The 16,582-nt window shown below is 36.2% G+C and overlaps 1 protein-coding gene across 2 annotated transcripts in view; it reads left to right on the forward strand.

The window, feature by feature from the left end:
- ADGRG7 (adhesion G protein-coupled receptor G7) overlaps window positions 1-16,582 on the forward strand; it is a 64,476-nt gene that overhangs the window by 34,228 nt on the left and 13,666 nt on the right. For both annotated transcript variants that reach the window (XM_028119242.2, XM_028119243.2), the window contains exons 9-12: window positions 5,703-5,863; window positions 6,306-6,461; window positions 10,772-10,884; window positions 16,068-16,414. In XM_028119242.2, the coding sequence (XP_027975043.1) occupies window positions 5,703-5,863; window positions 6,306-6,461; window positions 10,772-10,884; window positions 16,068-16,414 (777 nt within the window). The remainder of the gene's footprint in view (window positions 1-5,702; window positions 5,864-6,305; window positions 6,462-10,771; window positions 10,885-16,067; window positions 16,415-16,582) is intronic.

Below are 16,582 nucleotides of genomic sequence, written 5' to 3' on the forward strand. Positions count from 1 at the left end.
ATAGAGATGTTTTCTTTTCTTTTTTCCTTTTCAAAAACCTTTGTAGCAGAATTGAAATGCTCTGGTCATGGACACAAGTATGTTTTCTAAGAAAAATCTAGCTAATGCAGGTCAGTTTTACACTTAAAAATATATTTAAAAATATTCAGTCACAAACTTTGCCCATATTTACTCTTGGCATGGCACTCACAGGCTCAGATTCATCCTATGGACCTGCCTTGGGATATTTTATGTAATTGGTACAGTCATCATCTTGTAGCAACAGATTTTAGTTATCTCCGCTAATATGGTGCTCACCACGGTCTCCCTATATCTTGCATATAGCCCTTCAGAAAATTTAACGTCTAACATGAAATGTTTGTACTTTTCAAAGTCTAAAATAATGATTACTTTGACAATAATAATAAGGAAAGCAAGCACACACATTTACTTTTATTCTCCCCCCAGATAAAACAAATCCCATGCGGGGTGCCTGGGTGGCTCAGTTGGTTAAGCATCTGACTCTTGATTTCAGTGTAGGTCATGATCTCAGGGCTGTGAGATCAAGCTCACGTCAGCTCTGTGCTGAATGTGGAGCCTGCTTAAGATTCTCTCTCTCTCCCTCTCCTTCTGCCCCTCCCCCCCAAAAGAATAAAATTTAAAAAGCATCCATTTTTAGAAAGTGCATATTTTAGAATTCATAATAGCCCTGATAAAGAAAAGGGGTATTCATGGATCTGGCATGTTGTGGAATTTTGCTCCCATTTGCTTTGGCTCCATGCTTTGTGAAGGTAGAGATTAAATCTAAGTCTTTTATGTTCTTTTCTGTGTTTTTCTTTTAATTTAAAAAATATTTCATGCATATAGAAAAGAATAGCTAATAACACATGTAGCACTGTGTACCCACCAGCAAGGTAAGCAGATGTCAAATTTTGCTATGTTTGCTTCAGACCTCTTAAAAAAAAAGGGAGTACCTGAAGTCCTGTGTCCTGTTCCCCCCCACAGAACTTATATCTTTCTTTTTTTTTTTAAAGATTTTTAAAAATTTATTTATTTGAGAGAGAGCATGAGAAGGGGGAGGGTCAGAGGGAGAAGCAGGCTCCCTGCTCAGCAGGGAGCCCGATGCAGACTCGATCCCGGGACTCCAGGATCATGACCTGAGCTGAAGGCAGTCGCTTAACCAACTGAGCCACCCAGGCGCCCCAACTTATATCTTTCTTAAGTCGGTGTGTTTCATTTTTATGGTTGCCTTTAAACTTTTGCTACATGTTTATATATCCATATATAAAGTATTCTATTTTGTGGGTTTTAAATATTTACCTAAGTGGTATCATAGTGTATGGAACTTACTTTTTTTAAACTAAGCATCGCTTTTGGGAGATTTATTAATACATTATTGAGCTTATTAACTTTTGTCTATCTGATAAATAGGTTGCAAGTATTGTTATATTCCTTTTGCAGCTTGGAAATTCAATGATATGTTAGATTTTTTTTCTTCCTTTATTTGTGTATCTTTTCATGTATTTATTAGACGTTCTGATATTCTACTCTGTGACCTGCTTATTCAGACACTATGATCATTTCTGTACTGGATTGTTTGTCTTTTTCTTATTGGTCATTAGAAGTTCTTTATGTACTCTGGACACTAATTCTTTATTGGTTATAAAGTTGCAAATATCTTTCCTCCAGTCTGTGGCTTTCTTTTGCTTGGCTTTTGACATCTTTTGTCATACCCAAATTTTAATTTTTAGGGCAGTCCAATGTATCGATATTTTCCTCTATAATTGGTACTTTTTATTTTATTTATTATTTTTAAAGATTTTATTTATTTATTTGACACAGAGAGACAGAGCATGAGAGGGAACACAAGCAGGGGGAGTGAGAGAGTGAGAGGGAGAAGCAGGTTTCCTGCTGAGCAGGGAGCCTGATGTGGGGCTCGATGCGGGGCTTGATCCCAGGACCCTGGGATCATGACCTGAACCGAAGGCAGACGCTCAACGACTGAGCCACCCAGGTGCCCCTATAATCAGTACTTTTTAAAAGAAATCCTTCCCTATGTTTAAGTCACAACAATAGTCTCCTATATTTTCTTCTGCATGTTTTTAGTGTTTGTGTATGCATTTAGGTCTTCAGTGAACCTAGAATTTATGTGTTTGGTGAAAGATAAGGATCTAACTTTTTTTTTAAGATTTTATTTATTTATTTGACAGAGAGAGAGCAAGCACAAGCAGGGGGGGCGGCAGAGGGAGAGGGGAAAGCAGGCTCCCCACTGAGCAGGGAGTCTGACGTGGGGCTTGATCCCAGGACCCTGAGATCAATGACTGGAGCTGAAGGCAGACACTTAACGACTGAGCCACCCAGGCATCCCCGGGATCTAACTTCTTATTCCTTATAAATTATTCTTTTCAAATAAGCTAAAACACACTATTAAGAGACACAGACTCAGGCTGGACTGAAAGCGACTTTTTTTTTTTTTAAGATTTTATTAATTTGACAGAGAGAGACACAGCGAGAGAGGGAACACAAGCAGGGGGAGTGGGAGAGGGAGAAGCAGGCTTCCCGCTGAGCAGAGAGCCTGATGCGGGGCTCGATCCCAGGACCCTGGGATTATGACCTGAGCTGAAGGCAGACGCTTAACCAACTGAGCCACCCAGGCACCCCTGAAAGGGACATATTTTATATGATTTTTAGAAACCAAACCCCCAAATTACCTGTTTTAATTCTTTGTTCTAAAAGGACATCATTGACATATATAAGAAAAAATTATTGACAAACCATTCTTCTAAAGAAAGATTTTAGTGCAACTATTCCAGAAATTAAAGCTCAAGTAGACAAAAAAATTAATAAACTTGACATTTATATACATTTGAGTGTATATATAGTTTTGTTTGTAGGCAGAAAAGGGATAACAAAAGTTCTTTTCATATATCCATCAAGCGGTTCAAAAACTGACCATTTAATTACTCACGACGTGGTCATTTTCTACTGACCATGTAGACAAGCTTATGCATTTTTTAAAAAAAAATTTATTGTTATGTTAATCACCATACATTACATCATTAGTTTTTGATGTAGTGTTCCATGATTCATTGTTTGTGCATAACACCCAGTGCTCCACACAGAACGTGCCCTCCTTAATACCCATCACCAGGCTAACCCATCCCCCCACCCCCTCCCCTCTAGAACCCTCAGTTTGTTTTTCAGAGTCCATCGTCTCTCATGGTTCATCTCCCCCTCCGATTTTCCCCCCTTCATTCTTCCCCTCCTGCTATCTTCTTTTTTTTTTCTTAACATATATTGCATTATTTGTTTCAGAGGTACAGGTCTGTGATTCAACAGTCTTACACAATTCACAGCACTCACCATAGCACATACCCTCCCCAGTGTCTATCACCCAGCCACCCAACCCTCCCACCCCCCCCACCCCAGCAACCCTCAGTTTGTTTCCTGAGATTAAGAATTCCTCATATCAGTGAGGTCATATGATATATGACATGTATCAAAGCTTATGCATTTTGTAAAACAAAAGTTACATAAGACATAGTTCCTGACCACAATGCAATAAAACTAGAAATGTACCATAAAAGCATAGCCAAAATTTTATCCAGTTAGAAATTAAAAATAAACGTTGTTAGAAAGGAAATTAAACTGTACATTACAAAGTACTTGAAAATTAATGGTGATGAGAATACCACATATCAACACCTATGGGTTGTGGACAAAGAGTTATTTGAATTCTTCCCTATGTTAAAGTCATAATGATAGTCTCCTATATTTTCCTCTGCATGTTTTTAGTGTTTAAAGTAAATTATTTAAAGTAAGTTATTTAAATTATTTAAAGTAAAATGTATGTGCTTTAATAAATTTATTAGAAAATAAGTGAAATTGTTAAAAAATGAACTGAGCATTCAACTAAAGAATCATAAAAATAAAGTAAATCTGAAGAAACTAGAAAGAAGGAATTAGTAAATGTAATAGAGAAACTTAATAAAAATAGAAGTTAACAAGATTTGATCAACAAAATAAAATATCAGTTCCCGGAAAAGACTAATAAAATAGGCAAGATTCTAACAAATTTGATTAAGAAAAGGGAGAGAGTGAAAGAATATAAATAAACATCAAGAAGGTATATCTAGAAATATGGAGATTTAACAAAAATTATAACGGTAAATAGAATTTTTTCTGATGAATCTGAATATCTAGATGAAAGTGATTATTTTCTAATAAATGACCAAAATACTGTAGGAATGAGAAGAGGGGTAAGAAGGGACTTTCATTTTTTAACTTTTATTTATTTATTATTTATTTCTTTATATTTTTGAAAAGATTTATTTATTTCTTTGAGAGAGAGAACACATGCCTGTGCGTGCACAAACACGAGCAGGGGGAGAGGCAGGGGGAGAGGCAGGGGGAGAGGGAGAGAGAGAATGTCAAGCCGATCTGCTGAACACAGAGCCTGACATGGGGCTCGGTCTCACAATCCTGAGGTCATGACCTGAGCCAAAGTCAAGAGCCCGGTGCTTAACCAACTGAGCCGCCCAGCCACCCCTGGATTTGACTTTTACATCAAGCATGTCATTCTTTTATAAAAACAAAAACAAAACAAAACAATAATAATGAAAAGAAGCCTTACTGCAATTTTAGGGTTCACTTTGTCATCTAGTGTCCAGAAGGAACAATTTAGCAAGGTTAATGTGCCATGAAAACGCTCCGTAAACCAATGTCTTTCTTTCTAAGTAGAGGCTAGAACATGGCTGGCTGGGGAGGACATTTAGGGGCTGTCAGGGCCTTGTCTGCCTATCTCTCCAATCACACTGAAGAGGCTCGTCTCACTGCCACTGTTTTAGTTTTCTTGATATTACTGGTAAAAGCAGAGTTTAAAAAATTAATTCAGTTCAAACTTGTAATTATTCTGGTTGCTTCTGTCTTAAATACGGCCAACAGTTGTATAAAGTGTTAGGGGCATTCCTTAGGTCATTCTGTTTGACAACTGCTGTGGCCGGCTTCCACGAAAAACCCTCTGCTGTGGCCATGCTTTCCTAGGATCTCTGAGGAACAGCTGACCACTTTTTCCCAATGTTCTGAAGAAATATGTCACAATAGCCTTCCAGCCTTGGGAAAAACCCATGATCATCATGAAGTAGCAGAGACCAGTAGTTCAAGAGATGATGGAAAGTATCTGGCTCCCTTGAAACAGTCCCTGATATGCACAACGTGAACTCCTGGCTCTGTGACTGAGTAGACTGGTTTCTGCTCAGTCCCTCTTAACAGGAAACAGGTCTCATAGAGCACTTTCCTAGGCACTGCCAACCCGCTATTCACCATTTACTCATTGCTGTTTCTTGTCTGATGTCTTATCAGCCGGGGGGAAGAGACATGGCCTTGGGCTACCTGAATGCCATGTTCACTCTGTTTCACTGCCTAGAAAGCAAGATGTTTATTTTATACATGAGATCCTTACAATACCTCCTTGAGGTGGATTAGGCAGAAATTTTTGTTGCCATTTTAGAAGGTAAGGAATCTGAACCTCAGGAAAAAAATTAATGTTAGTGGAACGGCCAGGCACAGGTTATATATGTTAATTACACATTGCAATTAACTAAAGATTCAGTTAGCAAACCATTTTTACTGTACTTTACTCAAATATTAGGCAGACACGGGACTTTGTTTTTTGTTTGCCCTAGGGTTCATTTGTTGATTTTTTTTTTTTTTTTGTCTCATAGGTAACACAACGGCATGCGGCTTTGTAGTGTATCAAAACAACAAGCTTTTCCAATCAAAAAGTTTCAAAGCCAAATCAAATTTTAGTCAAAAAGTTATCTCAAGCAGTACTGATAAAAATAACAGTCAGGGAGCTTCTGTTGACATTGTCCTTAAGCCAAAGGTGAGTTTTTCTAACCAAAAAAACAAAAAAAAATTGTTTTCAGGCCACTTTTGATTACAAAAGCTGGGTTGGTTGGGCAAAAGAAATCCACAGGAAGACTCTATATTTTTTAAGTTTTTATTTAAATTCCAGTTAGTTAACATACAGTGTAATATTCATTTTAGGCATACAATTATTGATTTAACAGTAAAACTCTTTATAAGATTCTTTGAAGATATTCATTGAAACATTCCCCACACCCATTTTTTTTGGTCAGACTAGCTAAATGCAAAATGAACTAATTTGAGTTTTATATCCCTTCCCCCCTCCCTAATCTATAATGAAGATGTTGTACTTAGTACATACCTAATTTTCTCATATGCTTATTTTATCCTATTCAGTTTTTTTCTACCTGATTCAGCATTTAAAAAAAATCAGTTGCAATTGTCTTTTCAATTTCTAGTACGACTTAAAAGAATTCCAGCTCCATTCCTATGCCTGTGTCTATTGGAATCTGTTAACAAAGGATTGGGACACAGATGGGTGTCACAAAAATGGGAGCACGGATGAATTCTTGTACTGCCACTGCAACCATACTACTAATTTTGCTGTATTAATGGTAAGGATGTACATAGTCATCTCTTTCTAGACAAGAATTTCCCTTTTAGGGGCACCTGGGTGGCTCAGTCCTTAAGCATCTGCCTTCGGCTCAGGTCATGATCCCGGAGTCCTGGGATGGAGCCCCACCTCAGGCTTCCTGCTCAGCGGGGAGTCTGCTTCTCCCTCTCCCGCTCCCCCTGCTTGTGTTCCCTCTCTCGCTGTGTCTCTCTGTTAAATAAATGAATAAAATTAAAATAAATAAATAAATAAATCCTTCTTAAAAAAAAAAGAATTTCCCTTATACATAATTCTGGCATGTGCTAATTGGAAATAACTTTGGGGCTTAGTTTGCATATTCAACCTAGATTAAATGGATAAACAGGGAATGGAGTGGTAAGACTAAAAAAGGAAGTGTTGGTGAAAGCAAGTAAATAAGAGCTTTCCACTGTATGGTCTCAGGGTAGATGAGGTGAGCACCGTGTATTTAATGATGAGAAGGGAGCCAGTGTGCAAAAGAGCAGCTGGTAGACTCCATTCAACTAACTCACATGTTGTGAAGCTTGAAGGTGTCATAGCCAGAGGTAAAGCTGTATGGCTGTGTGTTGGGGACAGGTTCAATACACACTTACCTGTGGATGGGCAGTTTGAATCAGTTACCCAAAGCTTTTTCCATTGGAATAATCTAAGTTGCTAAGTTTATGATAGAAGATAAAAGAGGAAAAGCTCTTGAATTCATCCAATTTGTCCCATAGTTCCTTTATGTATTCCTTATATCTTTTTTTTCTAGAGAGGGAAGGGCAAAGGGAGAGGGAGAGAGAGAATCTTAAGCAGGCTCCACACCCAGTGTAGATCTCATGACCCTGAGATCATGATCTGAGCCAAAATCAACTAAGCCACCCAGGTGTCCCTCCTTATATCTTTTAACTCCAAAGCTACCCTGTACAAATAACTGATAACACTTAACTCTGGTGTGTAGCTATATGTGAACCTCTGAAAGTCCTTGGGCTGACTCTTTTAAGAGAGGGACCTGTTTATTCTATTCTATTCCAGAAACGTATTATTCTTGTAAAACTGAAAGCGTTAGTTTTTATGCTTGATGGAATGTTTTTGTATGCAGTAGAATGGGGAGGGATGTAGTATCTTACACTTATTAATATTATGAGTCTTCCTGAGAAAAGCAGATGTTTTCATTCCCTAGTAGCTGTGAGGTAGCCATCTTTGGGAAGCCAATGGAGATCAGAACATACTGGTACAACATATAATATCAAATTATAGCACCTTGGTTTTGTTTGTTTGTTTCATTTTTGTTGTTGTTGTTGTTTTGAGAGGGGTTAGGGAGGGGCAGAAGGAGAGGGAGAGAGAGAATCTGAAGCAGGAGCAGGGTCCACGCCCAGTGTGGAGCATGACACAGGACTTGATCTCACAACCCTGAGATCATGACCTGAGACAAAATCAAAAGTTGTATGCTTAACCGACTGAGACACCCAGGTGCCCCAATATAGAACGATGTTTTATAAAAAATTTTTTTGAAATAACTATAATTTTCTCTCTCTCTTCCTTTCTTTCTTTCTTTCTCTTTCTTTCTTTCTTTTTCTTTCTTTCTTTCTTTTTTCTTTCTTTCTTTCTTTCTTTCTTTCTTTCTTTCTTTCTTTCTTTCATTTATTTCCTTTTCTTACTTTAATGCATTGGATTTAACTTCCAGTACAATTTTTTTGGTTGTTTCAAGTTTGTGTATATATTCTAGTTAGTTAACATATAGTGTCATATTGGTTTCAGGAGTAGAATTTAGTGATTCATCACTTATATATAACACCCAGTGCTCATCACAACTAGTGCCCTCCTTAATGCCCATCATCCGTTTAGCCCATTCCCCCATCCGCCTCTCCTCCAGCAACCCTCAGTTTGTTTCCTGTAGTTAAGAGTCTCCTATGGTTTGTCTCCCTCTCATTTTTTTCCTTCCCCTATTTTCATCTGTTATGTTTCTTAAATCCATGTATGAGTGAAATCATATGGTATTTGTCTTTTTCTGACTGACTTATTTTTCTTAGCATCATACACTCTAGCTCTATCCACATCATTGCACATGGCAAAATTTTATTCTTTTTGATGGCTGAGTAATATTGCATTTTATATATATATATATATATAAGTATATATATACACACCACTTATTCTTTATCCATTCATCAGTGGATGGACATTTGGGCTCTTTCCATAATTTGGCTATTGTTGATAATGCTGTTATAAACATCAGTTTTTATACCCCTTTGAATCAGTATATTTGTATCCTTTAAATACCTAGTAGTGTAATTGCTGGATGGTAGGGTAGTTGTATTTTTAACTTTTTGAGGAACCTCCATACTGTTTTCCAGAGTGGTTGCACCAGTTTGCATTCCCACCAACAATGTAAGAGGGTTCCCCTTTCTTCTCATTGTCGCCAACATCTGTTGTTAATTTTAGCCGTTCTGACAAGTGTGAGGTTATAGTTTTCTTATTTTAATGATTAAAGCCTTTCTTATTTTAATTGATTTTGATTCTTTTCTAACATATTACAGAGAGATCTACTTTTTAAAAAATTTATTTATTTATTTGAGAGAGAGAGTGAGCAGGAGGAGGGGGCAGGGCAGAGGGAGAAGAAGCAGACTCCCTACTGAGTGTGGAGGCTAACGTGGGGCTTGATTCCAGGACCCTGGGATCATGACCTTAACGGAAGGCAGATGCTTAACAGACCAAGCCACCCTGGCGCCCCCAGAGATCTGCTTTCTTAATTAGAAAATAGTAAAGATAAAATTTTAACTTTTTGGTATTTTAAAGATCATTAGTATCATTCACTAGTTGTGTAAAGCTTGGTTGTTATATATATTAAATGATACAGACTACATTGTCATAGTTATTTTTCTTCTTTCCTGAGGTCAAACTTTCAGCTATTCTCATTAATGTATGAGCCTGCCTCTCAATGCCTACCGCTCACATTTGTAATTAGTTTTGGGTTGCCAAAGTTTTTAGAAGACTGATTAGGATTGTACGTAAAGTAGGAGCAGACAAACTCTAAGCGAATAGATGATTTTTAAGGTCTGACGATCTATGTATAGTCTATAATTCTTTGGTATTTACTCAGTATACTGTACATAGGAACTAATGTGAAATCTTTGTTTTTCAAATGAAATTTATTTTATTTTTGTTTTCTTCCTATAAAAGCAATACATACTTATTGTATAAGGTATGGAAGTTTATTTATTAAACAGAAATACACTAATATGGAAAAATATTTATGACATCTTTAAATTAAAATAGCAATTCAAATTAAAATATGTTAACAAACTGCTATGTATTTGTACAAGAGACATAGGTAATATTTGTAGGTACATTAAAAAAAAGGTCACCTCTGGAGAAGAGAGAGGATTTCAAGATGTAGGGTGGTATGATGTGGGGTAGCTGGTAGGTAAGAGAAATCTATGGGTTTTTTTATGCTTCTATATTACTTTCATGTTATGTAAATATTACTTTCTAATTTTTTAAATTATTAAAATAAAGACAGGCAAAAAAATTATATATATCCTGCTCAGTGGCCACCATTATTACCTCTCCAAGTTCTAAGACTACATACTCACATGGAATACGCTTATCTATGAATATACACTAAAATACTGGCATAGATAGAGATACATTAGACAAAACTGAGATCTCCTTTTAAAAATATTTACAGGATCGGGGCGCCTGGGTGGCTCAGTGGTTAAGCCTCTGCCTTCGGCTCAGGTCATGATCCCAGTGTCCTGGGATTGATCCCCGCATTGGGCTCCCTGCTCCACAGGAAGCCTGCTTCTCTCTCTCCCACTCCCCCGCTTGTGTTCTCTCTCTCATTGTGTCTCTCTCTGTCAAATAAATAAATAAAATCCTTAAAAAAAATATTTACAGGATCATATGAACATCTTTTCCATGTCCAAAAAATATGTCTGCAACTTTACTTTTAGAGCATTAGCTTAGATATGCAGATTTCCTCTTGGATTATAATTATACATAAAAATAATGTAAAGGGTAAAATAGCCAATTTAGATCTAATCCAAACAACTTTGATTTTAGACATTGAGGAAAAGTATATATGTTTTCCCTAACTGACAGTTAGATAACCGTTCCCAACACTACTTCATATAAACTGCTTCGAGATAAGGGGTTCATTTATTTCCTTTTAAAACTTATCAACAGTTTTATAAAAAGATATATTTGGCAACTATCTGGCTATTTGGATCAATGTAACTTTTTATGATGTTGACTTTCATAGACATTTCAGGAATGGTTATTTAAAAATATAAGTCTTAACTTATTTTCCAGAGTTTCAAAAAGAAATATAAATATCCTGAATCACTAAACACGTTATCCAGCGTTGGATGTGCGCTATCCATTACCGGTCTGGCTCTCACAATTATATTTCAGATTGTCACCAGGTAAGAAAGCAAGCAGGCTCTTCTTACAAGAGAAATTGCTATTCTCATCAGAATACAGTCTTTTGGAACTACAAGGGAAATCAGATTTAGTTCAATAAGCTCATTTTATAGAAGAGGACACTCAGTTCTGGAGAAGCTAAGAAATACATACAAATAAATATATAATTAAAACTGTGGTAAGTGCCTTGAAAAAAAATAGCCTACCATGTAATTACAAGCTTGTCATGTAAAACTAGTATGGTTCCAAAGCTCATTAATGCTATAGTTCCTTTGTGTTAAACAGAACCATACCTACCAATTTTCATTTGCAAAAGAATAAAACATTGTTAAGCAGCAAGTGTTTGAAAATTAAACTAGTTTAAAACATATATTAAGTTTTCAAATGGTGAAACTTTTTAAAAGTCTTTGAATTCCATAGTTCAAAAAAATCTAATTTAAAAAATTACTTATAAAAACAGATTTCTTTCCACCTTGACCTCCTCACTAAAGGAATGCTTGTGTTTTTTTTATATGCTATATTTTTAATAATCTGTAAATATCAGCTTGTTATTTATTAGATTATTTGTGTACTATCTGTTTTCCCCATCACCATGAAAATTGATGAGGACAGTGACCTTCTCTGATTTTGTTGTTGCTGTTGTTTGTTTTGATCACTGTATCCCCAGGACTGAGCATAGTACCTGGCCCATAGTAGGGTAAGTGGGTCTCTTGTGCATTCCTACCTGGTTCTCTTCTTAAACTCAAGATGTCTCAAGATGAACTCATCTTTCCTTCAGAATTGTTTCTCCCTACTAAATTCCTTCATAAATGTTTTCTGAGATGTATACATTCAGAATTTTTTTTTATTTTAAAGGCATTGCTGTTTAAAAATCTTTCCTGAAGTTTTATTTAAAAAATTAAGAACTGACAGAAAGGTCAAGAGAACACTGAACAATCATACCCTTCACCTGGATTCATTAATTATTAATATTTTGCTTTATCTTTCTATTTTTTGCTGTGAAATTTTGAAAGTAATTTGTAGGCATCATGACTGTCATGTCTAAATTCTTCAAGTATTTCCTAAGAACATGGGTATTCTCCTCTATAGTATAATACCATTCTTCACTCAGGAAATTCAGCTCAAGCAATTGACCATTAATATAATACCATCATGTTAATATATAACCCATATTAAAATTTCTCCAGTTGTCCCAGTAATATTCATTATAGCTGGGTATTTTTTTTCTCCAATTCATTTAGTTGTCATGTCTCTTTAGTTTCATTTAGCCTAAAATAATTCCTCTGCTTTTTTGTTTGTTTTGGTCTGTTAGGACATTAAACCTTTTGAGATGTTGGGGGGGTCAATTATGCTGTAGAAGGTAGAATGTTCTACAGTTTAGGATTTGTCTGAAAAGTTCCTCATGATCAGATACAGATTAAATATTTTTGATGAGAATACTAAAACATTAAGTCTTTTTCAGTGTGATGGAGCAAGAAGCACATAATGTCACTTTGTCCCATTATTGGTTCTATTTCGTTTGATCCTTTGTTTACAGTAGTGTCCACTGGACTTCTACACGGTAGAGGTTCATGTTTCTCCCTTTGTACGTAATAGAAAATCCATGGGATGAGACTTTATGATTGTGTGACTATCCTGTTCCTCAACTCTTACTCAGTGGTTTTGGTGTCCACCAATGATCCTTACTGTATTACATTTCTACATTGATAGTTGAAAATGATGATTTTTCTTATCTGTTATTCTTTCTACATTTAGTTACTGTATTCTTTTGTAAAGACGTGTACTCTCCACTGTAACCAGAGGGAATCTCTCCTGTTGTTTTGGCATGTCCCTATCGGCACTTTTTTAATTCAGATACAGCAAAATGACCCAGGCACATTTATCACTTTCTCTGTCTCATACTTAGAATCAGCCATTTGTTCAAAGAGCCAGAATTCCATTTGATTCCTCTTCTTTACCTATTACACTTAATGAGTCTCGTGCCATTCATTTAAAGTTTTTATACTGAATGCTAACTATAGGCCAAGCACCATGAGCAGACTGAGTACAAAATTATGAATGAGACAAGTAAACTCCATCTCTCGTGGTATTTACATTCTTGGGGGAAGACAGATGTTATATAAATATATACAGAATTAAGTATATAATTACAAATAGTGGTAAGTGCCTTGAAGGAAAATTCTATGCCATGTAATTACAGGTCTGTCATGTAAAAGGAAATGGCTCTTATATTTGTTCTTTCATTTGCATTTCTATCATAATCACTCTTGAACAATTATTTGGTCCCATGTGAATAAGTTGCAGTAGCTGCAAAACTAGTTTCTTTGCCTAAAATTTCAGTCCTTCCAGTCATCATCAGATTTTTTTTTTTTATTCTCTATCAGTATGTTTCTTAGCAGTTTTGCTACCATAGACGTCACTAAAAACTCATCAGGAAACAAAGACAAAACTTTAAAAAATGACATTGATTTTTAAATTGTGAATCAAATAGTTTTCTTTGTTCATACACAGGGTCCCACATAATTATATATAATTTATATATAATGTGTATAAGTTATAATAAATTATACATAATTTAAATATATAAAATATATACATTAATACATAAATTATAATATATGTTATATGTAAAAATAATATAATATAATATTAATGCACAGAAGATAGTAATGTACAGAAGAGCAAGGGTATCTGAAAATAGCCCATTCTCCCTGTGGATTATAATTTATGTTTGAAATTGGAAAAAAATTAGAAACTAACTTTGTTCTTATATAAAAGGATTCTTTTGAGTACTTTTTTCAGTTCTGGTCATTAAAGTTTTCAAAAGACTGAATGAAATTTTGGATTGTCCAGAAAATCTCAACTAAAACATCAAAAGAATGGACAGAGGTCTGTTTAAATATATACTTTTTATGCATTAAATATATGCTTTTTATGTACCTTCCCAAAGACTGAGAAGTTTCATGATGGAAGGTTATAAAATCATAAAGGATATGTAATTAGCAAAAAGAGTTATTCATCAGATTCTGGGACATTAAAAATGGATACTTGAAGACATTAGAATTTTAAGCACAGTAATAAACTTAGGGAAAGAGCTATTCCAAGAGACCTCGTAGTCTGAAAAACCCAGAAGGGCTTGGTACTGAATGGAGATTCTATAACTTTCATTAATATAAAACTGCATCGCATAGTATACAGAGAATTATAATATGTCATTAGAGGGAACTTAAGGATATATCTGCTTTTACCCACTAAGGAAAATAATACATGCACAGAAAAGGGGATATGAAACCTCACATTTGAGATCAACCATATTTAGGGCAACCTTGAATTCTCGCCAATCTGAAAATACACAGGTGGGCCACCAGAGGACACACACATGAGCAGGAGCACACACACATACACTCTCTCTCTCTCTCTCTTTCTCTCTTGTGCTTGCTACCTTCTAAAGACTACTGGTAAACAATGCCATCTTGCAGACAAAATGAGAAAATGCTGTTCTTTTCTAGCAAAGATCTTAGGTAGAGATGAGAAGAAGAAAAAAAACCTCAAAGTTTTAAAGAGCACTTTGTTCTATACCCAGAAATTACATCTTCAAATGAAGGAACAGTGTCCAAGCATGTTTTATATTAACTGGCTCATTAGAACATCTTGACCATTTGACTGTCAGCAAGTATTTCCTGAAGTATGGTCCTTGGGACACTAGTTCCTTGGGAGGTACTCCATGGAAAAAGGGTTATGAAACATCTTATGGAAAAGACACACATGAAATTTTGTTGAGTGTAAGTCTTTCAGAGAGATAGTAATCATCAGTCTGCTCAAAATATCTTTAGTAACAGCAATGGGCCACAAAAGAAATTTTAAATATTTTTACTTAATTGAAAATGTGCATGGGAACCTTACTCTTTAAATATAACATAAGCTAAATATTATACCATTTTGTTTTAAACTTATAAAAGTTGTTTAAAATTATATTTGGCCTATTGTTTTGTAGTAGAGTCCAACTCTACCCACCATCTGATTGCAGCCTCACGGGGGACCCTAAGAGAGATCATACTTGATTTTTTTTTTTTATGTAAAATACTCTTTAAAGTGCAAGAGACTTTTTCTCTACCTTTGAACAGGGATTCATCTACTAATGTGCAATAGTTTCTCATTTTGAAATTTAAAAAAAATCCATTTAGAGCCTTTCTATAGATAGCCTTTGTATATGTTTGCAAATCTAGAGTAGAACCTATTGTCTATTGTGGTAGAAGAGACTGCCCTGAAAGTTAGTGGCTTAAAACATTAATTTCTTATCTCTCACAATTCTGTGGCTTGACTGGGCTCAGCTGTAGGGCTTTTCTATTGGTCTCTCTTAGGGTCTCCTGTGAGGCTGCAGTCAGATGGGGTAGCGTTGGACTCCTTGGGGCTCATCTGGGATGTTGGGACCGCTGGGTCTTTCTCCGACTCTGTATAGTGCCAGAGCATTCCTATGTGGTTTCTTCAGCAGGTTAGCTAAACATTTTACCTGGTGGCTCAGAACTCCCAGGAGAACCAAAGGGAAATCTTATTATGACTTTTATGGGCAAAGTGCCTTTATGGGATCCTTCCTCCATAAAAAAAGATTTAAAAACTGTGTTTTACAACTGTATTGGTATAAAGGTGGATATATTAATATTATATGCTCACATTTGTACTTTGACCTATAAAAGTTCATTCTTTTCCCTTCTGGTTTTAAAAGGAGTTAAAACTTTGCTGCAGGCCATAAAAGTATCATTGGCCCTAAGCACTGCTTTATCTGCTGAATAAGTTGGCCCTAGCTGCCAGGCCTTCTGGTGCATTTCATTAGTTAGATCAAGTCACAGGTTGGCCCTGGGAGGGGACTACATGAGGTATGAATACCAGAAAGTAGCACTCGGTGGGGGTCCTCTCTGAAGAATAGCTGTCACCTTTGATTACAACACCGTTTCAAGGAAGGGATGTATCAACCTGTTTTCTCTAACTCACCCCTTTGTGGAAATGCAACGACAGCTTGCTCTTCTGGTGTACTTGGGAAGGTAGACTTACCAGCTGGCCCACTGGGCTATGAACTGGATTTCCATTGGGTAATAGTATTTCTTTGTTCACTCGCAATTTCACTAGAGTTTATTTCTTGCAGCTGTTTTGATTATTTGTTTAATTATATTTACTTCTTTGTTTTCAGGAACGTCAGAAAAACTTCAGTAACCTGGGTGTTGGTCAGTCTGTGCACATCAATGTTGATTTTTAACCTCCTCTTTGTGTTTGGAATTGAAAACTCCAATAAGAACCTAAAGAAAAGCAATAGTAGCACCAATAAGCCTGACTCTGGTAGAAACGAAATGCTCATGCAAGACACTGTTGACATCCAGAATCCCACGTGCACTGTGGTTGCTGCCTTCTTGCACTACTTCCTGTTAGTGACATTTACCTGGACTGGACTCAGTGCTGCCCAGCTCTATTTCCTTCTTATTAGGACCATGAAGCCTCTTCCTCAACATTTCATTCTGTTCATCTCTTTAATCGGATGGGGTAAGTATCTGCCTTTCCACTTACTCAGAAATTTAGTTTTGTTGAAATAACTTAATTTCAACAACCTAATGGTACAAGGCCTTCAGGTGGGGGAGATGGAAATCCAGCAGTCAATGGAAATGCGCCTTCTGCCTGGTTGCTCACACTCCTGGGAAGGAGGCAGATGTG

The sequence above is a fragment of the Eumetopias jubatus genome, unplaced genomic scaffold (genome assembly GCF_037043125.1).
Source record: "Eumetopias jubatus isolate StellerSeaLion01/CBP00866 unplaced genomic scaffold, mEumJub1_p1.0 scaffold_1, whole genome shotgun sequence".
NCBI lineage: Eukaryota > Metazoa > Chordata > Mammalia > Carnivora > Otariidae > Eumetopias > Eumetopias jubatus.